Genomic DNA, 24,655 nt, shown 5'->3' with positions numbered 1-24,655 from the left:
AAATGACCACTGTGCACAGCAATGATATTGTTGATATCAAACTCGAGGTATATCATAGAACGAGGGTATTACCTCTTCATGAAGTGAACATGTATAATCATAAGTCTGGATAAGTGAGTTCGACAGCGGACATGAATAGATTAGAATAATCCTACCCATAATGCAGCCATCGACGCTGAACTGTGTTAGGACAACGAATTTTGGATTCAGGCGGCACCCACCCAATATGTACTGATGGTACATGAGTTGTCAATTGTGATTCACCCTCATATCGACAAGGAGACACACCTTAAAGGACTGCAAGCTCATCGCTTCTGCGCTATCGTCAGTTGAATACACCATCTAGAGGTCAAAAATGTGTTTCACGCTGTGAACCCATCAAATGTGGTGACGTAGACGCTGGGATATCATTGAAGTTAGTGTGAGTTCAAACTCAGCTAGCTTGCTGCGGTCGTGATGGAGCATCTGTTCACTGGATGCACCGGTCGCGGAGTAACTTGATAAAAGATATATTGGATGACCAGTGCCAATTTCCAAATGACTTCCCACAGTTTCATTTAGAACGTAAAAGTCATCTCAGACGATGACTTAGCCGTTGACGTCCCATCTTCTTCCTTCCCTTCAGACCAGTGACCCTCGAAAATCAGACTCCCTTCAAGAAAAGATCGCCCGCGCAACTCTCTTCACCGCTATCACAAGGCACATCGCCAAAGACACGATCCTCATCATAGACGGAATGAATTACAATCAAGGGTTTCAGGTATCAACTGTATTGCAAGGCCCGAGAGGCTGGAGTAAGGGTCGCTACGGTGTGTAATAGATCACGATATTCTCACTCGTGCAACTAACGCAGTTGAGAAAAGTAGGTCTATGTACTTGCTGCGCCTGATCAATGTCGGAAATGGAACGATGAACCAGGAGATGGCAAGGGATATAAACCTCAAACGTCAGTCTTTCCCTTTTCTATTTTCCTACCTATTCTTAACCTCAAAACAGCCTCGACGCCCTCATCCAACGCTTTGAAGAGCCCTTATCCATGGTCCGCTGGGACGCTCCACTCTTTACCATCCCCTGGGATGACCCAACACTCCCACTCGAACGCATATCAGATGCAGTCACAACTGCTATCGTCAAACCACCCCCAAACGTCGGCACCCAGATCACACCAAAAGCACCCACAGACACGCTCCGCATTCTGGAGCATACGACAAACGCACTGGTTTCTGCGCTCATGGCTGCTCAGGCTGCTGGCCCACTGGGGGGACCTATCGTCCTCACCATCGATTCGCTTGAGCATAGCTCGGATACCAGTGCCACTGATGATAGTTCTGTTCTCCGTGTTCGCTTAACACTCCCGCATCGTGCACTGACGCTGTCAGAGCTGCAATGGCCCAAGCGCCGATTCGTGGCTGCGCGCCGGAAAGCTGTGACATTGGGAAGCACGGAAAAAGGCAGGGTGGAGTGGGGAGAGGAAGGCGTGGGACGTACATTTGCAGAGTTCTTAGAGAAGGGGTTGGGTGTTGCGAGGTGACTTGCACGTTGAGCATCCAAAACAAGAGCCTTGGTTTTAGATTCCCCGGAGTAATACAACACAGGGCTTGTAATATGTGGTACGCGCATCCAAGATCAAATGATTAACTCAGGTGAACACGATCTCTCATACAGTGTCACTTTCTCGTAGAGTTTTTATAGATGAATGGCAGCATTCACCTTCACGAGGAAGTCTTCTCCTTGGTGCTGCGCAGGATTAGGCTTCACCCAGTGACACTATTTTGGTATGAGAATATGCAAACGTCACGTTTTTTGTTCACCTTTCATTATCGAAGGCGTGATGCCACTACCAGGTTTGTTTCGTGGTCTCTTCTCTCATATCGGACACTCCCCTGGTCTTCAATTCCAAAAATACGACCCAGTCAGTACATGTTTAAGATGCAGTCTTTGATTTTCGTGACAATCATGCTTGTGATGGGTGGACAGCAAATCCGGGCAACTGTCTTTTCTTTGGTGGGAGGAATAACATCTTCAAGTACGTCGCTCTGCTACTCTATGCACTGGGTCAGTCGTTTTGTCTCTTTTCGAGCTCATGCATCAATAAGTCCTCATATGACGAAGAAGCTGATGTTGTTGATGTTGTGCTCCTTTCAGAATGGTATGATTCTTACGTCTTGACGGTGGGGCGCCACCGCGGAAACCAGGCCACCAAGCTCTCCACCCTCGACTTAGTCGGGTAAGCGTACTTGGTCAGTCGTCCTACTCTTATACTTGGCACGCACTGTCACCTGAATCCTCGGCCCAGTGCGTAGCTTTAGCCCTAGCTCATCATAGACGTTGAGACAGCGGTAGGCGGAGCCTGGCTAGACAGGCAAGCATACAATTTCTTACAGCGACAAACGCCAATCTCCAATCTTCCTGTCAGCACCATGATCAGATCAAGTGAGCCCAGAATATTGATACATGCTACATTATTGACATTACATCGCACCACTCCTTCGTGCCCTCTGGCACACATCATGCTAAGCAAGCATGTCAACACTGGGACTCTAATGGCAGAGGAGATTGACAGGCTCACTCGGGCTCACTAGCACATGATGACGCCATCGGTTACCTCACAGCAATTTCTACACGGGCATGGCGCATAGGCCTCAATTACGCCATCAGGTCCACAAAGATACCCAAAATCATTGTCGTTGTTAAAAAATTTGATGCCCGTTGAGCACTCTAGCGAATCTGCGAATACCAGCCGTAAGCATGTAGTCTAAGGTATGCAAAAGTGCTTACTACGGTTGCCGCAAGGTAGCCCCAAGGGAGTTATTACCAGGTTGTCAGAGGCGACAGCTACACTAGCCATCGCTGCGACAGATATGATCGTGGTGGTGAGTGTGGTGAATATCATCGCTAAAAGCTAATGGTGTTGTCTGAGTCATCAAAAGCTAAGTTGGCTTTTATACACAAGTAGGGCTGATCTGCATGTGGCCTGCACTATTGGATAGACAGATGCCAGCTCACACTCTGTGAGTCTGTGACATAAAAGTCCATCACAATAACGTAGCGGACGCAGTTAGCGAGTTCGGTCTATAATCATAACAATTTATTCAGTTGATTTTCACATTTTCAGTCACTCACTAGATTTCAAACCTAGTCCGTGACCCCAAACCAGCCAAAAGCTGGCTGCAAATGCAAAGGTGACGTGGCAGGCGCTGGAAAACACGTGGATGAGAGTGACTGGGAACACGAACAGATGACAAACGTCCAGCTTGGGCTTTTGCAAAATTCGAGCCCAAGTCTTGTACGGGCCGTGACCTGGGCTCAGGCTCGGCTCGACTTATTGAGACATGGCTCGGGTTGGCAGCTGCAGCGTGTTCACCTTCATAAGGAGCCACCTTTTAAGCGACCTAGAAGTGGAGGTGTAAGCCTGTGCTTACTGCGTGACTGACGCTTCGCGTTTACTGTGGGTTAATTAGACACTGTACTTATATCTGCAAACAGCTGTAATGATTAATGCATAATGATTCGTTGAACTTGGGGACGGAAACAAGCTTATCTCCGCTTCATATGGCCAAATTAGGATATTTGTCACAGCCACCGGGAAGGAGACTGTGACCAAGATATCCGAGCCTTTTATGCAACGCCTCGGCAAGAAACAGCAAAGAGAATGGCATTCCAGCAAATGCAACAAGAGGCTCCCATATCAAAATACCCAGAAGACTTTATTCAAATGTCTCCCTAGAAAACGCAGCCAACATGCTATTTCGCGTTATCCAAACCTCTCAAAACCAATCCTACACATGGACTTTTATCGATAAGTCACAAGGTGGCCCGGGCCGTATGATTGATAGTACCAAAGACGAGTCAGTCGGCAACTAACTTCTACGACGTATGCAGAAGATAAAATATACCTCTTGTCCATGTCGAAACCCGCTCAACCTCTGAACAACGCTATCCGATGGAAGACTAAGAAAATCGATACACTATGCCTGTCCAACGTGGTACACGGGTGCGTTTCAGGCCTTTTATAGATTATTTTATCCTTTCTTCAGGAACCCGAAGTCGCAGAAGTTAAATTCGGCTTCGTACCCAACTACCAAGACACAGCAGCATGGCGTATGTGCCGACGCTAATGCCTTCACGAAGGCGGCCACCTCCAACTAGTGTTGTCTACTACTCCCGTGGACATCCCATCCGTAAGTCCCTCCACCATATCATCATGTTTCCCTTCTCACCCCCCATCGCGTATCGTCCGATCCGATATATCTATGACTTCACCACATCTACACCCACACCCACCTCTACATCTACATGTACGTATATATCTCCCGCACCGCAGACATCGTCCCATCTCTCTTGAACAACCCCGTCAAGCACTCTAACACTACCCACTATGCCAAAGGCGAGCCTTTCCAACCCCGCAGGCGGTGATAACATAGCAGAATAATAATATGCAGCCTTTGGGGACGAGGGAGCGTGAACGGACGAGATATTTGAGCGGGGAAGTAGTAGTGGGTGTGAGTATATCCTATTATCGGAATAACATTGATCTGATATGTTGGTTGTTGGTTCAGCAACGACCTGGTCCTCCATGACTAGATGATGATTAATCTGCAGATTCGACCTCTTCATTTGTTCAGTTCATGGTTAATCATTTGTGCAGATGAATCTGCATCGCCTTCCAACGATTCCCCCATAATAAGTCCGTTGTCCCCGTCTCACTTGTATATTGTGTTATTTAACAAACTGCTCGTATTCGTATTGTGGATGTTGTCGTGCAAGAAGACGAAATTCGAATCCTTTTCTCGTGTTCTTCAAATTTGTGGTAACGGTTCGGCTGTGGGTGAAGTCGTGCAGCAGGTTACGTAGACAGGTGAGAGCGTTCAGGTTGACGCCGCGTAGCCTACATCAGGGTTCTTCCGGTCAATGAATCAGGGTGACGATTGACTGCAATTTGTGGAAAATCTGGTGAAGTTGATTGTTCATCTGAAATTCTGAACATGACTTCGGCTTTGATGTCGAACGTTCGAAACTTTGATTTGCGCACTATCAACACCCAGTGGTGATGATTGCGCAACCAACTCCAAGATACGTTCCCGTCTCAGGTCTGTTATGCAATCACTTGTCACTAGTAGTGCTTTACTTGAGAGTGCTGCCACGCGCTATGCACAGCATATGGATTCGATATGTGTATGTACCTGCTACAACAAATCCACTCGCTGACGAGACGTACATAACAGATCAATGTCAATCGAACTGCCTCAAAATCTGAACCGGACCAAGGTAAGTACTTGATCCGGTAGTAACACAGCCATTGACATGCGGTGTCAGTAGCGCTGCAACTACAGCATGCAAAGCTGACCCAAATAGCAGGCCTGTTCATCACATTTTCCCCGTATCTCTCCTTCTCCCCGATTACTGACTTTGCGCAGTATTTCACTGTCCTGTCTGTCTGTACAACGCGACATCCTTGTCATGCCACGCGAAGAAGCCGAGTCAAGCAAGTCGACCAGACGAGGTGAAGTCCCATTGCACTCATCGATAGATCGGACGAGCGCGAAAGATCCGCCACCATATGGTGCACAGCACCGCCAGGACGCACTTTGGCAAGGTGAGCAGCTACGTTGTGATACCTACCAGCTTACTCAATTAGAATCAGGCGGGAATGAAGTGCTCCCTCCTATGTGGCAACAGTATAAGACCTCGTCGGATGGGAAAACAGGATATCAAGATAACACGCTCGTGATTTCCTCGTGGAACCGACCTTTACCCGGAGTGCGTCTAGGTGAGGGATGAAATTGCGACAAGGAGCGAGGAACTCACCGTTGAACATAGATTATCCTGGATATCTCGCTGTTCCTGGATGGGAATGGTACATCTCACCACTTGGTCGGTCCTACTTTGTCAACCACAACACTCGGACCACGTCGTGGAAGAAACCAAAACCAGAACGACCGGCAGGAAGCTTGATACCGGAGTGTGTCATTGAGGGTCACTCCAAATGCATATGGAGGCTTGCCTACTTGAGTACCAGTGGCAATATAATGAGCGCGTCTGACGATAGTTCGATTCGTCAGTGGAAAAGAGACGGAGAGCCAGTGGGAAAACCTTTGAATGGCGATGGGGGAGGGATAGGTTCGATGGTAGTATCCCCAGATGAAACAATGGTCATCTGTGGAAGTATAGATGGCAGACTGCGGCTGTGGAATATAAAGGAGGGCAGCATGATTGGCGACCCGTGGGAGGGGCATAATGCTACAGTGAGGTGCCTCGATTGGTCTCGCAATTCCCCGGAGATAGCAAGTGGATCTGAAGACGGCACCATACGACGCTGGAACCCGAATACTGGTCGACAAATAGCACCACCCATAGAGATCAGTCACGGATGGGTTAATGCCGTGAAATACTCTCCAAAAGGCGACAAATTCATGAGCGGTGGGAACGGTCCGATTTGCATATGGTCAAAGGATGGCAAGCTGCTTATCGAGATCAAGGGACATGAAGACGGGGTGATGTCATTGTGTTGGTCCAAGGATGGCGCACACATCTTCTCTGCCTCAGCTGATCACACCATCCGAAAATGGCGGGCTATTGATGGGCAGGAACTCGTCGTTCTTCGGGGTCACATCCACCCCGTCTCATCCCTCTGTCTTACTCCCAATGAAAGGTATATTGTTACCGGATCAAATGACTACACGATTCGCATCTGGGATCTCGAGACCAATCAGGCAGTCGGAGAGCCACTCTTGCACGATGACAAAGTCTTCGCTGCTGCCATTTCCCGCGATGGAAAATACATTGCCAGTGCTGGAGCAGACAAAAAAATCTATGTATGGAATCTGGAGGCGGCGCTCACAAACGTTGTGGTGCGCATGTGCTTTGTTATCTAATTTCCCTTCCAATATCATGGCTCTACACCCTAATTTCTCACTCGCAGGTGGCAGCTGCAAACCCACCAACGAACGTATGTGATGTATTTACAGGTGGCAGCTGCAAACCCACCAACGAACGTATGTGATGTATTTATTAATGTTGTCAACCATTTCAAGGTCATCACTCTAGAGCAATGCTACCCGACGTCCACCTATTCATGCCCGTCGAATACCTCCAACATTTTTTGATGATTTTGACATCCATGTGGGTTCTCGGCGTTTTTTGAATCAGTTCCTATTCTCACCTCCGAGTCTTGTAATTAGTCCTCCACATCGCCTGGTGTTCATCGCCCTTCTTCCCATCGCGCTCTCGCACCATCTATCGAGAGTGCACGTGCACTCTTTGCCCGCATTCCGTCACTTTTTCATCGCTCTCGCTCCGGCACCGGTGACGAACTCCAACAAACCCAAAGGCAAGGGATCTTCTCTCGTCGCGGTCCTAGTGCTGTCCAAGTTGCTGCAGTACGGGACAAACAGGTATTCGTTCCTCGCATTCGTTTTCACACACTGGCTCAATAATTCCGCTGTAGTCTTTATTTGTTGCTCCCCGGCCAAAACAGAAGCAGCAGCAGAGCAGCCAATTGCATGGTCAGGGATCGTCATCGCAATCTCAACCTACCGGTACTCCGACGCCTGTTCCAAATAGTAGCACCCAGGCTACCACAGCACGTGCAGTGACAATGAAGTCACGAGTCCTCACGTTGTTGGCCCGTCTGGTGCTTTTGATTTGTTGTGCACCTCTTCCAAGCACCGATGGCCATTAATGCTGTATCACACGAAAAACTATTTCATCTTCTTTGTATCTATATTTCAACGTCCAGCTAATCAAGTCCCACACGCGTCCTACATGTAGGTTCCCGAAGATGAGCACATTTATGTCGGTATTTTCGCAAAGTCAGGCAACCGAGGATCAAACGCTTGAAAATTAGATATATCCACCGTAAGCGAAGCACATTCCAGTTCTGTAATACTCCGCTAGAGATACAACTAAGGTATGCCATGCCGGTGTTTACTATTCCCTTAATTAGCGACTGAGCAGTTGTAAGCTACCGCACGATCTTAGCTGATTTCTGCGATGAGTGAAAAAAGCTTGTGTTGGATGAGAGATTCCAGGAGTATGAGAAGATCGCAGACTCAAAGGTGATGTTGGCCAGCTGAGTCAGTCGGACGCCGTCCTTGAGCTTGACGAGTTGATGATATGCATATGCATCCTGCTCGCGTGCGCGAGTTAATCAGGTTGGCACAGCGTGGCGATGGTCGTTACTTCGTACTTGATGCTCTACTGTGGTGGACGGAATGTTTCACCAAGCTGCAGGTTAATGTCGTCGAAGTGCACCCTGCCGGAGGTGTTGAGCTTATGATTGAATGGCACCCTCATACATGATTCTTGTATACGCTGATCATGATGTGTTGACTTGAGATCATATGAATAGAGTTTCACTTGCCTGATGTCCATTACTTCGACATTGCGCAGCGAGTCTTGCTGACGCCAGACAGAGATGTTGGCAGAATGGGTCAATTCCGTCATCCGATGATCAATATTCTGGATCGAGACCAGTGCGAAAGTTCACAATTTAATCCATATTACAAGTCGACAATAAAAACAGCGATCCCATAGTTGTAGTAAGATGTGATAGCAGTCGCGGCTACAGCCTGAAGGTGGGACATGTGCCTAAATCATCCAGATGTGCTCCACTGGAATCCCATGTAGCACGAGACACTAGGACGAGATAGAAGCGCTCTCCCCAGGGAATGAGGCATCGCCAAAGGTGGAACAAGTCTTTGAAGAGCCAATTTGACTGGGAGGGAAAAAAATATGGTCCAAACACATCGGAGGAAATGAGCATTGCATAAGACGACTTTTGTGTAAGTGATAAAAGGGTATTCTCATTACTAATAGGAATGTGCTGCTTATAACCTGTGAGACAGATAGTGAGCTTCAAATTTATGGAAAGAAAGAGGCAAGGATAGAATCAGTGGTGCAAATATTTGGCTTATGCTCTACCGTTCGTCAACGCTTATAGCTACGACTGGGGCGGCAAGCGAAATCATCATGAGAAAAAATAGGAACGTCACCCACCTTTTACATAGATTTCGGACTGCGGCCTAATAGACGAAGGCCACCCAATCGAATCGGCTCTACAACCGTCCGAGAGAACATTGGAGAAAGATACAACGAAAGGCCAATGCGGACAGGTAAAAGTGCCTGAACGAATATCAGTCACTATCCCAACCGTGGTAAAGGAAAAAAATACCTTAACTGCACCATAAGCCAGAATCGCATTAGCAACGTCCCCCGCTAGCTTACCAGACAACTCGCTCATCTGGGTGTGGTCAACAATCTTGCCTTTCTCAAAGCCGAAGATGCCATATCGACGTCCAACACGACCAGCCCATTGCTGGCCTTCATCAACCCATGATCTGAGCTGGATATTTACCCAGGACTGGTCGTTGACAGAGCCATCCCGTTTGAGAGCAACAGCATTGACGACGCGTTCACCTGCGTTTAGACTGCGTGCCGTGTAAAAAATACCCACCATGGGAACGATGGCAGTTAATTCATGAAGGATGGCGAAGGAAATTATGAGAGAAGGTAGCGGTGTTCCTGTCCTCCCAGAAACCGCGGTGAGGGCATTTCTGTAAGGTGCAAATCGTCCTCTAGAATTCGACATGCAAAAATTTATAGAGGATACGGCTTAGGTAATAAGGTGTCGAGTGGCTGTGCAGGTAAGCGCACGAGGCGTTCAACTCCCACCAGTGACAACGATATAAACTGTCCTTTAGCTTCCATGCAGCAACGCGGCACACGGGTATGGGTTTTCTCTCTCCGCAACAGTGTATCAAATACGATAGCCCCTCCCAAGTATCTCGAAGTCGCAGAAGTCAAACTTGATTTGACACCTATCATCTCAAGACACAGCCGCATGCGCTCAGTTGCGCTGGTGCTACTGTCTCCACAATGGCGGGCCCATCCTCAAATACCAGTATTACAGGCTCGTTCACTACTTTCGCATACCTCAAATCTATGAATTCCTACACTACCGTCTATTATCTCACTAGCCCATCGCGCATTTTCCAATATGTCTTTGACCACACCACATTTCCCTCACCCAGATGTTGTTACATCTCGTGAACAATTTCATCAGTTCAAATAACTTACCAAGTCGAGTGAGACAATTATGAATTGTTGATAGCGTGGGTCGTTGCAGATGTCGGCCTATCATAACAGAAACGTTTCGTTAATCTGGAGAGTTTGGTGTGTCTAAATCTCTACCACAATGCTCCATGCCGTCAGGCTGTGCGTCTGGCTCAAATCCTGGATCTTGAATCTGTCGTCGCTTACAGTGAAAACCACGGGTGTTAAATAGACCCAAATGCTGCTACCACCCCGCGGACAGACTCATTCTATAAGTTAAGCACGTAACCAACTCTACCAAACCCACTCCCACCAGTCATCTTGTACGGTCCAAACCTCGCTCCACGAACGACACCGAATACGCCACAGGATAAGACAATCACACCGTCGGATTTGTAAATGAGATGTCGGACATTGGAACATGCACGAGGTTGCTAGTAGAGCCGTGTGGATGTTGATTCACCTGCCAGAGATGCAGGTGCATGCGCGTGGCAAGAATTGCAAGCATGATGAACTGGAAGCTATATGTGGGTGTACATTTTGGGTATTGTTGGCAGGAGGATGTGGAGGTACATACTCATACAAAATGGTTTCGTAGAAGTTCTGCGGCGCAGAACATCAACGGCTCGATCATAAAAAGCATTTAATAGATTATCACACCTGGAGGAGCAGCGATGTGATGATGTTCGTAACCGAGAACACTTCAGGAAAGTGGCTGAGTACGGGAAAACGGCTCGAAAGATTGTAAACTCACGAAAACCGCATGCATAATAGGATATGTTATGGTTCACCAGGACAACGTACAGATGGCTTGAGTTTATCCGCCAGTTTTGCACAGCGCGTATGAGTGTGAGTATCATGAGTCCTGAGGAGAACACCTGTCAGCGCGTGTTTGTGCATGTACATGCTCCTGGTTACCCACCCAGTTCGAACACGGAAAGGAGAAGAAATGCTATGAAGTACTGAAAACTGGTCGAACTGTAGCACCCTGTGATGCCCGGAACCGCGCTAGTCCAATCTGTGAAAGTGAATATAATGTTTTAGTGGTCGTGGAACGCCAGAGGGAAGACAAAATCGAGTACATGCTGCAGTGACGCCAGTGGCGAAGACAGTGCTGAAGGATGCTACAAGAAAAGTCTGTCTGATGCATTTACCACTAGCTTGGGTATTGTGAGTCGTTGGGAACTCACGAAAAAGGTGGACAATGTGGCTACAAGCAAAATTATATTTTTATTCCAGAGCACATATGTTCTAAGGATAAAAAAAGCTGGATGAATCAGATCAGAAACACACATAATACGGGGGGAACGAGAGATACTTTCGGAGACCATAACTAATACTATTCCAAGACCTGTGAGAGGAAAGTAGTAGCCTTCAGAAAGATGAATGCACTACGCACGTACCTGATTGAGTATTTTCCAGCACCCGGCATTTCTGGCGAAGTCATACAGTAAGTCATTCGTTCTTTAACCTTCCACCGCATCACATACACCTGAGTTCTCATTCGGGATAAAATACACTAAAAAAACAAGTGTCAATTCATCATCAGGGCGATGTGTGCTGGAGCGGGACGCACTGGATAGATTTGTGGCCAGAAAGATAAAGGGGAGGTATCGTGTGACGATATAGAGGCCTTTCATCTTGCTCCAGCGTGACCGAAGCAAAAATGTCCACTTTGCACAGCAATGATATTGTCGATATCAAACCCAAGGTATATCATAGAACGAGAGTATTACCTCTTCATGAAGTGAACATGTATAATCGTAAGTCTGGATAAGCGAGTTCGACAGCGGACGTGAATATATCAGAATAATCCTACACATAATGCAGTCATCGACGCTGAACTGTGTTAGGACAAAGAATTTTGGGTTCAGGCTGTACGCACCCAGTATGTACTGATGGTACATGAATTGTCAATTGTGATTCATCCTCATATCGACAAGGAGACACACCTTAAAGGACTGCAAGCTCGTCGCTTCTGCGATATCGTCAGTTGAATACACCATCGAGAGGTCAAAAATGTGTTTCACACACACACGTACACACATCATGCGCCTTCTTAACTCTTATGAATGGGCTGTGAACCTATCAAGGTGGTGGCGTAGACGCTGGGATATCATTGAAGTTAGTGTGAGTCCAAACTTAGCTAGCTTGCTGCGGTCGTGATGGAGCGTTTTACCGTTCACTGGATGTATCGGCCGGGGAGTAGCTTGATAAAAGATGTATTGGATGACCAGTGCCAGATGACTTCCCACAGTTTTTAGAACGATGTTCTGGTTCTAAACAACAGTTTTAAACGCCTCTTGCCAAGCTGAGGACCCGTGTTTGTGGCTATCCGTTTTTATTCATGGATGAAACTATCTAAGAAGAGGCAAAGGAATACCGAGGTTGTCAGTATCGACCACAGCCGTGTAACAAAGCTCCATCTTCACCTGATACGACCCCTCTGGATGTGCACACATCATGACGATAGGCTTAGACACCTATGGTTTCGCCAACGAGGTCCGTACAAGGGAGGCCACTCTCAAGAATCTAGATTCAGAAATGCTGAAGGGGAGCATAGAGGTGCTGCTGAAGTTGAGGCATTCGAGCCAATAGGGAGGGAAAGAAACCAAGCCGTTCCCACGAAGGAAAATTCTGCAGGGAGGTGGTCTGTGACGTCCGCGTCAGGACTTGACTCTTTCGGGCTTTCGGACTTGGTCAAGGGCCTGGACGGGTCGGTCACTCGTTATCTGAAACCAAGTATCTATCACATGTTTGTCACGAATAATCACAAGCTCCTACTTACAGATAGTATAAAGAGTCGTTGGGTAGCTATCTGTAACGTGGGCGTTCTTGAATCTACTTGACTTGTATCTGGTTATTCTTGCGCGTCTTATTAATCTCTCACTGTGCCATATTCGAAAGCACCTGCTTCTCGTATCTGTCACATATTTTTTAACCTTCAACAAGCTTAACTCTCTCATCTTGCCCTTCACTCGGAACACTGGTCTGATCCACCAGTCGTTCTACGTCTAGGCAACATCTATCCATAACAACATGGCTATTACAACTACCACTACCGAATCTCGTATCCCTCGGTACCAGCTGCGCGATACACGTGCCCGCAAAGCTACTACTGAGAAGACCATCAAGACAACTATCAAAGAGGCTGGACCTCTTCGTACCAACAGTGAGTCTGCCCTCTCTTTGCTTGTCTCGTCCCCGGGAGAACCACAGCCTCGTGCCGTGTCTCCTGCGTACTCCACCGGACAGCACGCGCGCTCATACAGCGACGTGCTAATGGCGCGTATTCCCCCGATGCCAGGTGCACTCGGGGAGACACCCGCTCGTCCACAAAGTGAGATGGCGGAGACCGAAGGGCTTAGCCTGGGTGGAAAAACCCCAGTAGACAATCCTACCTCTGTTAGTAGAGATAGTAAGGAAACAGAGAAGAACACTCACTTTGAGACTCCAGCAAATGAAAGGAGCTGGTCCGCTGTAAGACCTGAGGATTCTGGCGACGGCCAGAGTGGGAACTGGACCACCATTGAACGAAAGCGCTCTGCAGGCGCCAAGGGTGCGACCCAAAATAAGGGTGAGCATCAGAACCTAACCCGGGAACAAGAAAACCTGGTGAGAAAGGCCGAAAATAAGTTAACCCCGGCTGAAAGAGAGAGAATTCAGACTAGATGGAACTTACCTAGTCGCCCTGCCTCCGATGGCAGTGAGTCAGAGGAATCCCCAGGTGAGGGACCCTCCAGAAGCAAAGGGAAGGCTCCAGATCCTCGCAACTGGGGAGACGCGGACATCGAGGAGGACGACCTGGACTTAGAAGCCCAGAGAGCTGCCCTGGACGCATATCGAGCCGCTAGAGACAAGGAAACCCACCACCGGGAGCAGCGCGAGATCCCGGATGATGCCATGGTCTCTAGGGCAGAGGCCGAGACGGCAGTCAGAGCTGCAGAAGAAAGAGTTCAGAAACGTTATGAGGCGCGCCTCCAAGAATTAAGGAACGAAAGAACTCACTACCTGCGAGCAACCGAGAGTGACAAAGAGACGTTGGACGTCTCGCTGAAAAAGAAAAGAGGTAAAATAAGAACCTCTGGTCGAAACAGAGATCCAGTGGGAGCTCTAGTCGACCAGGCGCTAGATAGATCATCGGACCCAAGGGAAAGGCGATCAACGCCGAAGGCGATGGATCCGGTCAGGCAGGTGGCGCCGAAAAGCTACATCAGCCAAGCCTTAGGACGTCTGGATAAGTCATCCAGACGAAACAAAGACAAAAAGGGAAAACATACCAAGAAAGGTCGGAGGAACCCAGATGATGAGGACTCAAGCGACTTCAGCCCCAGTTCTTCAGACGAGTCCTCCAGCACGTCGTCGACGTCTAGCTCGAGCTCCTCAAGCTCGAGTGGAGGAAGCACCTCCCGATGACGTAGAGCCAGGAAGCGTCGAAACCAGTCTAAGAAAAAGAACACACTTAAACCAATTCCACCGGTCACTATGACGGCTCACCTGACTCAAGAGCCTACCACCAGTTCCTCACCGAAGGAACAGCATACGTCAAGGATGGGCAAGTCGAACGCAAACGGCGTGTCTTCATCCTGGCCCATTATCTGAAGGGAAGAGCGCGTGAGTTCTATGTAAGGGAAGTGTCTGGGGACCCATACCGTTGGAGGCTCAGAGACTTCTTTACCGAGCTCTTCAATTATTGTTTTCCTGTAAACTTTAGAATGGAGCAAAGAGCCAAATTGAATAAATGTTACCAGAACTCGAAGACGGTGCGAGAGTACGTCTACGAGCTGAGTGAACTCTGGAACATGATCGGGGATGTGGAAGACCGGCAGAAGGTCTCTCGATTCTGGACTGGGCTAAACCCCAGCATCCAGGCCGAACTCTGGAAAAAGGAATTAAACCCTGAGTCGTCGAGTTTTCGCGAAGTTAGAAATGCGGCAGAAATAATAGAAATAGCTCACTCGGTGCCTACCCACCGGCGAGACCACAGGGAAAAGCCTTCCCCAAGTGCTGGGGGAACGAATGGAGGTGGCAATAACACCAATCGCCGGGAAGAAGGACGGCAGCGAAACAGGGACAAAGAGAACCGAAACTCGCATAAAACCGATGGAGGGTCCCGGAGGAGAAACGGCGCTGTCGAAAATGGACAGAATCAAGGTCAGAGGAGGAATAACGGACCAGGAAAAAGCTCACCTCCAGAGAGAAAACCTGACCATCTGAGTCAGGCCGAGAAAGAAAGACATGCAGCGGAGGGGCTGTGTTATGTGTGCCATCAGCCAGGGCACATCTCTAGAAACTGCCCAGACCGTACCACTGTCAAGCGGTCCGGGGCCAACAATGCTCCCCCTGGCGTGCAAAACTTTAGCATACAGGTGGACCTAAGCGAAGCAGATAGAGTAACTCACCAGAATGAGAACGTGACCTCCAATGGGGCCACAGATCTGTCATGCGCTGCGATGGACTTCTGGCATGATGACTTTGACTCCAGGGATGAATCGGATTGGGTTAGCGACTTGGAGGAGCCAGCAATACCCCTGCTGCGTGGACACAGGCCAACCGCCTTGCATGATGGACCTGCGGGGAAGGAAGACTGGGCCTCTAGAGGCACGAAGATCAATGCCATGGGCGAACCATTGGCGATGCGAGCCAAATACGTACTAGAAGGGGGATTTTACCTTTGGGAACGGAGGCCATGGCTGCCCGCTGATACCGAGAGGTTCTTCGTCTATAGCGTGTCTGAAAAAGAGCATGTCATCATGGATAAAGAAAATAGATGGGAGCATGAAGTAACGGTGCCCACCCGTAAGTTGCTGGACCCGAAGTTCTGCCTGGCAGAATGGTATGCACGAAAGGTTAATGAACTACGGGGAGAGCACCCCCACACATGGGGAAGATGGAGGCGGGAAGAGCCTCGCCCAACGAGGTCCATGGATACTCCTCTAGCTGCCCGAGCGGAGCAGCTATTGAAACTATGGGGCCATTATGATAACGACCCCCCATGCAACGCGCTAAACCCAGAAAGATTTGAGTGCGTTGTCTTCTTAGATAGATGATCTATAGATAAACACCTACAAAATCAAAAATCTCCACGGTCAGTGATTCAGACAAATACCAATGACTGATAACGTGGTTGTTCGTGGGTGGCTGTTTACACTTCCCCAAGCTATGTTCAGACAAAAGTACTTCCTGTGAGGTCAGTAGCAATACCAGTCAATCCAACAGTATGGACGCAATAGAAAATAAAATAAACAGAATGTAGTCAGCCCAACGGTATGGTGATGACAAAAAGAAATTGATTCACTCCAACGGTATGGCAGTGTTTAGAGAACAGAGAAAAGTCAGCCCAACAGTATGGTACTGATAAAAAAAAGAAATAGATTGATAAGAGAAACCCTTCCTTCAGTAACAATGCTTCTTGTAATAAATTTACTACAGAAAGTCGTGCGAAATTATAGCAATCACCCCCTCAGCACAAACAGGTAGAATCAAAGGTCAGGACTAATCAGTGATCAGTAGAACTCTTAGTTCACTATTGAACCTGCTGCCAAGGAACTCACGATGAGTATTAAACAGAATCAGGAACGGACGTCCTTGGATTTCAGTACCAAGTCCCCTATTCAACAACTAAAGTCTAGCAGACAAAGAAAACCCTGGCTCAGTATCACTACTCAGATGAGTGAGGTCAAGCGTCACTATCAACTTCTGAAGTCTTCCCACTAAGCTGGTGCTTAGATGGACATAAAGACAACACAAAGATCTTGAAACAAATTCAGACAATAACACTGAGACGTGAATGAACTGAACGGAAAAAGAGACAAATGAAAAGAAACAAACAAACAAAGAAACAGAAAAGAAAGAGAGAAAAGAAAAGAAAAGAGAAAGAAAAAGAAAAGAAAGAAAAGAAAAGAAAGAAAAGAAAAGAAAAGAAAAGAAAAGAAAGAAAAGAAAAGAAAGAAAAGTTTGCTCACTGTTGAGCACAGTGAGCTCAAGATATTTCACAGTTGTTGACGATGAGCTAAAGGTTATTGCTGGATGTTGCTTACAATGACCTCTCAGTTAGTTGCTTAACAGCTCTTGTCACTGTTGTTGATACTGATCACACTTCACACTCAAATTTATTTTGTGGGGCTTAAAAGTTCCCTATATGCATCTTTTTATTGGCAAAAAGTGGGGTCTTATATAGATAAATTATGGTGGCTGTGTTACTATTTCCCACGTTCTAAGGGGAATAGGCTTAGTCAGATTGTACCAATACTATTTACCGTAGTCATGTGCTTTATAATTTGTGTCATCAAGCTTTAGTCATCTCAAAAGGTTGCTTTGTCATGATTTGGTTTAGGGTCATAGGTCACCTGACTGTTAGAGTCATATAACTTAGTATCGTGTGACAAATATTAAGTAACAGACTGATTATGTTATTTGTTGGTGTCTTGTTATGATGTTACTTTATTGACCGTAGAAATGACACGAGCCATGTATTTAGAGTGTTAAGAAAGTTCCCACAAGGCAAATTATGCAAGAACTATTTTACACTGTTACTTGACATGTGTGGGATTCAGTCTGAGCCATTGTTATTGCTGACTAAGCAGAATTTACCGCAAAATTAAATATACAAGAATATTCAGCCTATCTGAGTCTGTCTGAGAAATGAAAATACTATCTGAACTGCAGTCTGAACCATAAAGTAAAGGAAGATTGTTCATAATGATTTCTAGGGTATCGGGCTCGTGAGAGAGCATTAGTCATCCATGCACTGAACCGGTTTGGTGCAGGTCAGCGTTAGAAGAAGGGACGGGACACACCTGATAAAGGACTATGTCCGATCGTTCGTAGTGGAGGTGCCGTTGCACCTCCTGTTAAACCCTAAGTTCGTGTTAGCATCCTGGTACAATAAGAGATTGAGGGAGGCTCACGACGAACTTTGTGACGGACTGGTACAGGACTCTCAAGAGTCCAATATGCTCCGGCTATTGGACCAGGGTCCGTTGACAGACCTCGAATGTCAGTTGGATGACGTGGCGAGGAGGATATACACCCTATCCTCAGATGCGAAGTTCCTATACAACAAGTCATACTTGTTTGTATTAGAGTTAAATGGACAGCAAATACCGGCGGGCACTTACCCAGCGCTGCAAAGAGGAGCTGCCATGACCAAGGACTTTAAGCGAATGATACCGAAGCCAGTGGTCGTTGTTGTGAACATTAACGGACAACCGGCTCGTGCGCTAATTGATTCTGGGTCCCTGTCAGATTTCATGTCAGTGACTCTGGCAGAACAACTTAAAGTACCAAAGGTTGAACTTACCAAGCCGTTGGTAGTGCAGCTTGCGGTCCAGGGATCCCGGTCTAAGGTGAATTATGGCACTAGGGTGCAGATGAAGTATCAGAACATTAGCGAACAACGCTACTTTGACGTCATTAACTTACAGAATTATGATCTGGTGCTGGGGACACCATTTCTGTTCCAGCACAAGGTCATGGTGGGGCTGAACCCACCACGCGTGACAATAGGGAGCGCATCGCCATTACCGATGAAGGGAGTCGAGGTGACGACGCTCGAATCGCGCGCAGTCGCCGTAGAGACAGAGGATCTAGAGAAAGTGCGCGAATATCTGCGTCAATTAGCAAAACCGTTGTGTGCTAAGGCAAGCGAGACGAGCTTACCTCCCTTGCGCTCTATCAACCACACCATACCTCTCATAGATGAGAGTAAGATCTACCCCTGGAGACCATCCAGGTGTCCAGAACCGCTAAGACCACAATGGGCGGAGAAAAGACAATCCTACCTTGCCAGCGGCAGATGGCAGGTTACCAGTGCTGGCAACATGGTGCCTATGCTATTTATAAGGAAACCCGGGTCAGATCGTCTGAGGACAGTCGTTGATCTGCGGGAGAGAAACAAAAACACTCACAAGCTGATGTCGCCATTGCCAGACATGGAGGGAATCCTGTGTCACATTGCACGTAAGCCTTATTGTTCCCTGATGGATGGTCAGGACGCATACAAGCAGATACGCGTCATACCGGAACACGTACCTCGCACGGCGATGACGATGCTGGACGGTAACATGGTGAGCCAGGTGTTACAGCAAGGTGACTGCAACGCGCCGGCCACATACCAAGCTGTTATGAATCAGTTATTTGGAGAGTACATTGGGAAATGGATGGACGTTTACCTGGATGATATAATCATCTACTCTGACATGCTGTCAGAGCACCTAGACCACATTAAGATCGTTTTGAACATATTAGAGCGTGAAAAACTTTACTTTAGTGAAAAGAAGCTGAAGTTCCTGTGCAACGAAGTGAAGATCCTCGGACGCGTGGTCGACAGCAGTGGGATCTGCATGGACCCGGAGAAAGTCGACCGTGTCCTCAACTGGAAGACTCCCGCGAACCGGGACCAGTGCCGGGGTTTCATCGGTTCCGTGGGGTACCTGGCAGACGACATTTACAAAGTCAGAATCCCGTTGGGAGTCCTGTCCGAGGTGACGGGAGACACAGTACCTTTTCGATGGGACTTCGCGCAGCAGCGCGTGTTTGAGGAAGTCAAGCGATATGTAGCCATGTGCGCGCCGCACTGCCGTGTGCCATTGGACTATACTAAGGGCGCGCCTCCTATCTACGTCATGACTGACGCTAGCCTGGGAGGTATAGGCGGGGTTGTATGCCAGGGGACGGACTGGAAAAGCGCGAGAGTCGCGGCGTTCTTCTCCGCGAAATTGAATCCGGCGCAGCGCAATTATGCTGTACATGAGCAGGAAATGTTAGCGGGGGTGGAGACTATGCTGAGGCATAGGGATGTACTGCAAGGGGCCAAGTTCACTTGGCTCACGGACCACAAGGGTCTAATCCATCTCCTGAATCAGAAGAATGTCAGTGGCCGCCAGGCACGCTGGCTTGAGAAGATTGGCGAGTTCAACTTTGATGTGAAGTACATACCTGGGGAGGAGAACTTGCTGCCGGATGCGCTGTCGCGCATGTACGCGTTTGATGGACCTAGTGAGGCCCGCATGCCCAGTGAGTATACTGAGCATGATGAAGATAGTGGGGCCGGGGTGGACATAGCTCACCTGGCGTCGATCCCCATGGTAGCAGTAGGACCGAATGATGGCCCGCCTTTGAGGCGTAGCTCCCGGGTCGCAGCGAAGCCAGTTGTGGTGCCCGATTGGCTGCCCAAGAGACGTCATGCCGGCCAAAGGTCAATATTGGGCGAATCTAGCGCCCAGGTTGACCCGCAGGGCCAACGATCAATACTGTGCGAATCTACAGCACAGATTAGCATGGAGAGCCAACAATCAATATTGGGCGAATCTACCGGGCCAGCTCGACGCAGTACTGCAGCGCGACGACATGTGGTCCCTGCGGAAAGTGGACGGCCAGAGACGTCCAAGGAGTTTGCCAGGAGACTGCGGGATCGTTTCGTTCTGCTTGGACCTGGTGAACGAAAGGAGGGTGGGGAGGAAGGTGACACTCACCTCCCTATACAACCGACACAGCCAGAAGATGATGAGGAGCGGTTTACACCACTAGCCCAGTTACCAAGGATGGAACTGGACGATGAGACTCTGTCAGAGATCAGAGGTCAGTACTACCAGGACCCATTCTTCCAAAAGGTGATGAACTCACCAAAGCAATTCCGCAACTTCGACGTTGCGGAAGGGCTCATCCACATCCGGCTAAACGACAGAACACTGATGTGCATACCGGACATTAAGGTTGACGGTCGAAGACTGCAGGAGAATATAATCAGTCAAGCACACGTATTGCTGGCCCATTTGGGTGCACAAAAGACACTTACATACTTGAGAGATCGCGTCTGGTGGAAGACGATCGTGCGTGACGTGCACGCCTTCTGCGAGTCCTGCGCAACGTGCCAAATGAGTAAGTCCAGCAACCAACGACCATATGGACTGCTGAGACCCTTACCTGTACCCTCCCAACCCTGGGAGGCGATGGGCATTGACTTCCTGGGGCCGCTACCCTTGTCCAAGGACAGGGACGGCGAATACGACTCGATAACTGTGATAATCGACCTCTTTAGCGGGATGGTACATCTGGTACCGAGCAGAATCACTTACATGGCTAAGGAAGTGGCTGAATTAGTCTTCACCGAGGTGTACAAACACCATGGCGTGCCTAAGTACATTGTCAGCGATAGGGACGTGTTGTTCACCAGCGCTTTCTGGACCAATTTCAATAAGTTAATCGGTGCCAAGCTGAAAATGTCAAGTGCTTACCATCCGGAGACTCACGGGTCTACTGAACGCGCCAATAGGACCGTAGTTCAAATGCTGAGGGCCTGCATAGCCCCGAACCAGAAAGACTGGGTGCCTAGACTGCCGGCGATCGAGTTCGCTATCAATATCGCGAGCTCAGAATCAACGAAGCACTCACCATTTGAGACGAACACTGGGAGGACTCCTAGAGCGATGGTGTGGGATGACCCTACGGAATCTGAGTACCCAGGAGTTAGGACCTACCTGCAAAAGATTAAATGCACCATCATGGAAGCACACGACAGCATCATTAACGCTCGGGTGAAGCAAACAGTGGACACCAATAAGAAACGGCGCCCGAGTCCATTTGAGCATGGGGACTTGGTGTACATATCCACCAAGAACTTGAACTTTCCTAAGGGGTTAGCGCGCAAATTACTGCCAAAGTACGTTGGACCTTACCGAATAGTTGAAGACTTCGGGAACAATTCCTATCGTATCGAGCTACCTGCCAGGCTGAAGCAGAGGGGAATACACAACGTGTTTCACACGTCTTACCTAAGGTTACACGTCCCGAACGATGACCAAAGGTTCCCAGGACGTTTGGATAATCAGGTTGCTGAGTTTGAAACCCAGGAACGGGAATGGGCCGTCGACCGGATTCTATCGCACAAGGGAAGCCGGGCTGACGCAATGTTCAAAGTCCAATGGAAGGCGGGAGACGTCACGTGGTTACCTTTCGATCAGGTTGACCACCTTGGCGCCCTGCATGACTACCTTGACATCTTGGGCGTCGACGACATCTCCGACCTAACGGATGGCAATGGGTTGCCTGATCAGCCCTCAGTGAGTCTAGATGTCTCAAACACTGACTCACATGTGTTTTTAGGCGCAATGGGCTTGGGCTGGCCTGACCATATAAGCCAGCCCCACCGCCCTTCTTCCCCATCGACTTCTACCTCACCATCCACTCCCTCCACTCGAACCATGTCCTCTATGCCACTACCTACCCCCTTGTTCCATGCCCAGAATGGGGTCTTCGTCATGGCGGACCGTTACCGCCATGGCGTCTCATTGGCCATCACCCTTGACCAACTGCGTCTGTACCTGCAGTACGATGCTGACCTGCGCAGCGGGGCTTCTCCCGACACCATCATTACACCCATCGGCTACGACGACTTCGCCATTGCCCTCAACTCAAATGCCAGTGCAGGCATCCAAGTTGCCATGGTGCAAGAGGAAGATGAGGGAGTCCGCATCACCGGACGCCCTCCAACCTTAGCTGAACTCGTTGGCCTTGAAGCCACTCGACGAGCAGCACCCACCCCTCGTGACCCTCGGGAAGACGCTGGAGGTAAATGGTTAGACTCGTGCCGCACTGAGCTCATGGACCACGCATTGTGGGACAACCTGGAGCGGATTAAGAAACAACGCGCTTGGCGCAACAAGAGTGTGGCCGAACGTCAGGCTAAGCGAAAGCGACGGGAGGACGACGAGGCGATGCGCCCTTTCGCGCCCTCCACTTCCCTGATCAACACTCTCACTGGGCCCTCTGGCCAGAACAATCCCACCACGCCATCCATTCCTCCTCCACCTCCTATCACACCAATCCCAGACCCTCCTGCTCCTCCAGCCAATGACGAGGATGAGGAAATGGGCGATGGTAGTGCTGAAGAACGTACCCAGGGGAAGGGTAAGGGAAAGGGACTTGGTCGCATCCTGAAGAAGTAAGACGTCGCTGGACGACATCTGGTTGGGGGTATGTGACGTCCGCGTCAGGACTTGACTCTTTCGGGCTTTCGGACTTGGTCAAGGGCCTGGACGGGTTGGTCACTCGTTATCTGAAACCAAGTATCTATCACATGTTTGTCACGAATAATCACAAGCTCCTACTTACAGATAGTATAAAGAGTCGTTGGGTAGCTATCTGTAACATGGGTGTTCTTGAATCTACTTGACTTGTATCTGGTTATTCTTGCGCGTCTTATTAATCTCTCACTGTGCCATATTCGAAAGCACCTGCTTCTCGTATCTGTCACATGGTCGATGTTGGTAAATATGATGAAAGCGAGAATGCCCGTTCTTGCCATTCCCTTGACCAACCCTTGACAGAATTGTGCTTTATGCACAAGCTTCAATCCATGTGTCATCCCCGTCATCAAACCCTTTGTTACAAGTAACATCGGTCACGTGGCCCCCCTATCATTTTCCCCTCATCCTCGCCCTCACCATCTACCGGCTTGTCCTCCTTTACCGACTTTCCGTTGACCAGATCCTCGGGACCGTTCCCGTCCCTCGCATCACTCGCCTCTATGCACGTGCACGCACGTTCCTCTCTTGATTCGACCACCAATGTGGTCCCGCACCTCTGACTCGTGCCACCAATGTGGCTTTCCTCTTTCTGTTTCCCCTGACTGCGGATTCCCGCACGTTGTACTCTTACCGTTGGTCCGTTCCAACGTTTCTCGGTCTCATTCCACATTCGACCATCCACCACTAATCCGGCTCTGATGCCAGCGCACCTATACCATTCTCGCTTCCCCTTTACCCTTACCTACTGTGCGGTAGCCTTGCCCTTAACCCTCTCCACTTAGTATAAGTAGTCGGTCACTCTGTACTAGATTCTCTAACTTGAATCTACTCAATCTTCCCTGGAACATACTTCCCTCTGAAGCCCCCTCAGCTTCAGTCTCTAGTATCTTTTCTTAGTCGCTCATCGCGACTAAGTCTACCTCGATCGACCTCATCATTCGGACAAGACTGTCCTTACTTTGAGTGACTTCTCAAGACATCCGTCTACGAAGTCACGTGACACGCGCGTACTGTGATCGCTGCCGACTCGTCGTCGCCAGTCTCACTTGCCATACCGGACCCTTCCGGTTACGTCACGAATGTTAGCGGACGATGCCCCTCTTAGGGCTCCGCCTAACAGATCTATTTGAGTGCGTAACACCCTTGAGGAGCGCTCCATTTTGTAGTGCCACTTTAAGCACTAGAACAAGCTGAAAACAAGCTGCTGTGTCATCGGGTCGGAGGCTGCATCAGTAAATTCACAAACTCCTTAGTGTCCTTTTTCGCCACTTGTCACGAAAATCTTCAACATGTTGCCGCTTATTATTCTTATGCACTTGTCATTTTTCTTTCACAAGCACTCACAAGTAAATGTGTGATTCACAAGTGCCCACAAGTGCCCACAAGTGCAACAAGCGCCAAAAGCAAGGAAGACTAAAGTGTGTCGTAGATTACAAGTAGATAAAATTTTACTATGAATAACTACTCCTTGAACATTTGCGAATGAGACTTAAGTTCTAGTAGTCACGGCGCGCATAGGACTGGACGCGTGAGAACATTGTCAGTGACTGAAAATTTCAACTCTAAACAACTTG

General features: G+C 48.7%; 8 protein-coding genes across 8 annotated transcripts; 6 read left to right on the top strand and 2 right to left on the bottom strand.

The window, feature by feature from the left end:
- Positions 1-2: 2 nt before the first annotated feature.
- On the top strand, positions 3-1,531 carry F5147DRAFT_650069 (chromatin associated protein KTI12-domain-containing protein; the record flags this gene model as incomplete). Its single annotated transcript, XM_041433409.1, is given in 8 exon segments — positions 3-47; positions 211-237; positions 296-324; positions 397-421; positions 626-760; positions 780-809; positions 867-946; positions 997-1,531. The coding sequence occupies 8 exon segments, from the start codon at positions 3-5 to the stop codon at positions 1,529-1,531; spliced, it is 906 nt and encodes a 301-aa protein (XP_041296393.1).
- A 151-nt stretch (positions 1,532-1,682) lies between these two features.
- F5147DRAFT_21563 (uncharacterized protein) lies at positions 1,683-2,364 on the top strand. Its single transcript, XM_041428638.1, has 4 exons — positions 1,683-1,912; positions 1,978-2,055; positions 2,146-2,227; positions 2,338-2,364. The coding sequence occupies exons 1-3, from the start codon at positions 1,778-1,780 to the stop codon at positions 2,167-2,169; spliced, it is 237 nt and encodes a 78-aa protein (XP_041296392.1). The 5' UTR covers positions 1,683-1,777; the 3' UTR covers positions 2,170-2,227; positions 2,338-2,364.
- Positions 2,365-3,617: 1,253 nt separating this feature from the next.
- F5147DRAFT_678800 (uncharacterized protein) lies at positions 3,618-4,495 on the top strand. The gene is made up of 5 exons (XM_041436221.1): positions 3,618-3,642; positions 3,678-3,811; positions 3,883-3,994; positions 4,087-4,235; positions 4,325-4,495. The coding sequence occupies exons 2-5, from the start codon at positions 3,742-3,744 to the stop codon at positions 4,414-4,416; spliced, it is 423 nt and encodes a 140-aa protein (XP_041296391.1). The 5' UTR covers positions 3,618-3,642; positions 3,678-3,741; the 3' UTR covers positions 4,417-4,495.
- A 4,094-nt stretch (positions 4,496-8,589) lies between these two features.
- On the bottom strand, positions 8,590-9,618 carry F5147DRAFT_678782 (uncharacterized protein). The gene is made up of 3 exons (XM_041436220.1): positions 9,173-9,618; positions 8,998-9,123; positions 8,590-8,835 (listed from the first exon to the last, which is right to left on the bottom strand). The coding sequence occupies exons 1-2, from the start codon at positions 9,587-9,589 to the stop codon at positions 9,001-9,003; spliced, it is 540 nt and encodes a 179-aa protein (XP_041296390.1). The 5' UTR covers positions 9,590-9,618; the 3' UTR covers positions 8,590-8,835; positions 8,998-9,000.
- Positions 9,619-10,174: 556 nt separating this feature from the next.
- Positions 10,175-11,929, bottom strand: F5147DRAFT_21126 (uncharacterized protein). The gene is made up of 13 exons (XM_041428618.1): positions 11,873-11,929; positions 11,790-11,822; positions 11,630-11,726; positions 11,544-11,572; positions 11,457-11,487; positions 11,372-11,404; positions 11,244-11,320; positions 11,136-11,190; positions 10,976-11,071; positions 10,808-10,918; positions 10,714-10,754; positions 10,631-10,656; positions 10,175-10,574 (listed from the first exon to the last, which is right to left on the bottom strand). Exons 1-13 carry the CDS (start codon positions 11,885-11,887, stop codon positions 10,433-10,435), a joined length of 786 nt encoding a protein of 261 aa, XP_041296389.1. The 5' UTR covers positions 11,888-11,929; the 3' UTR covers positions 10,175-10,432.
- Positions 11,930-12,969: 1,040 nt separating this feature from the next.
- On the top strand, positions 12,970-14,469 carry F5147DRAFT_786822 (uncharacterized protein; the record flags this gene model as incomplete). Its single annotated transcript, XM_041442937.1, has 1 exon — positions 12,970-14,469. Exon 1 carries the CDS (start codon positions 13,093-13,095, stop codon positions 14,467-14,469), a length of 1,377 nt encoding a protein of 458 aa, XP_041296388.1. The 5' UTR covers positions 12,970-13,092.
- A 1,286-nt stretch (positions 14,470-15,755) lies between these two features.
- Positions 15,756-16,043, top strand: F5147DRAFT_549788 (uncharacterized protein; the record flags this gene model as incomplete). The annotated part of the gene is made up of 1 exon (XM_041430392.1): positions 15,756-16,043. A coding segment is annotated over one exon (288 nt), but the record flags the coding sequence as incomplete, so codon positions are not given.
- A 6,213-nt stretch (positions 16,044-22,256) lies between these two features.
- Positions 22,257-23,000, top strand: F5147DRAFT_650065 (uncharacterized protein; the record flags this gene model as incomplete). Its single annotated transcript, XM_041433408.1, has 1 exon — positions 22,257-23,000. The coding sequence occupies one exon, from the start codon at positions 22,257-22,259 to the stop codon at positions 22,998-23,000; it is 744 nt and encodes a 247-aa protein (XP_041296386.1).
- Positions 23,001-24,655: the final 1,655 nt, after the last annotated feature.

Source organism: Suillus discolor (genome assembly GCF_016758755.1).
Source record: "Suillus discolor strain FC423 chromosome Unknown F5147scaffold_10, whole genome shotgun sequence".
NCBI lineage: Eukaryota > Fungi > Basidiomycota > Agaricomycetes > Boletales > Suillaceae > Suillus > Suillus discolor.
This window is presented reverse-complemented; position numbering and strand designations above follow the sequence as displayed.

Coding starts and splice junctions, on each gene's coding strand:
- F5147DRAFT_21563 (XM_041428638.1), top strand. CDS start 1,778: ATGAGAATATGCAAACGTCACGTTTTTTGTTCACCTTTCATTATCGAA. Junction 1,913..1,977: donor AATTCCAAAAATACGACCCA/GTCAGTACATGT, acceptor ATGGGTGGACAG/CAAATCCGGGCAACTGTCTT. Junction 2,056..2,145: donor TCTGCTACTCTATGCACTGG/GTCAGTCGTTTT, acceptor TGCTCCTTTCAG/AATGGTATGATTCTTACGTC.
- F5147DRAFT_678800 (XM_041436221.1), top strand. CDS start 3,742: ATGCTATTTCGCGTTATCCAAACCTCTCAAAACCAATCCTACACATGG. Junction 3,995..4,086: donor CTGTCCAACGTGGTACACGG/GTGCGTTTCAGG, acceptor CCAACTACCAAG/ACACAGCAGCATGGCGTATG. Junction 4,236..4,324: donor CTCACCCCCCATCGCGTATC/GTCCGATCCGAT, acceptor CCCGCACCGCAG/ACATCGTCCCATCTCTCTTG.
- F5147DRAFT_678782 (XM_041436220.1), bottom strand. CDS start 9,589: ATGTCGAATTCTAGAGGACGATTTGCACCTTACAGAAATGCCCTCACC. Junction 9,124..9,172: donor TGGCTTATGGTGCAGTTAAG/GTATTTTTTTCC, acceptor ATATTCGTTCAG/GCACTTTTACCTGTCCGCAT.
- F5147DRAFT_21126 (XM_041428618.1), bottom strand. Junction 11,405..11,456: donor GCTGGAAAATACTCAATCAG/GTACGTGCGTAG, acceptor TTCCTCTCACAG/GTCTTGGAATAGTATTAGTT. Junction 11,191..11,243: donor CCACATTGTCCACCTTTTTC/GTGAGTTCCCAA, acceptor TGCATCAGACAG/ACTTTTCTTGTAGCATCCTT.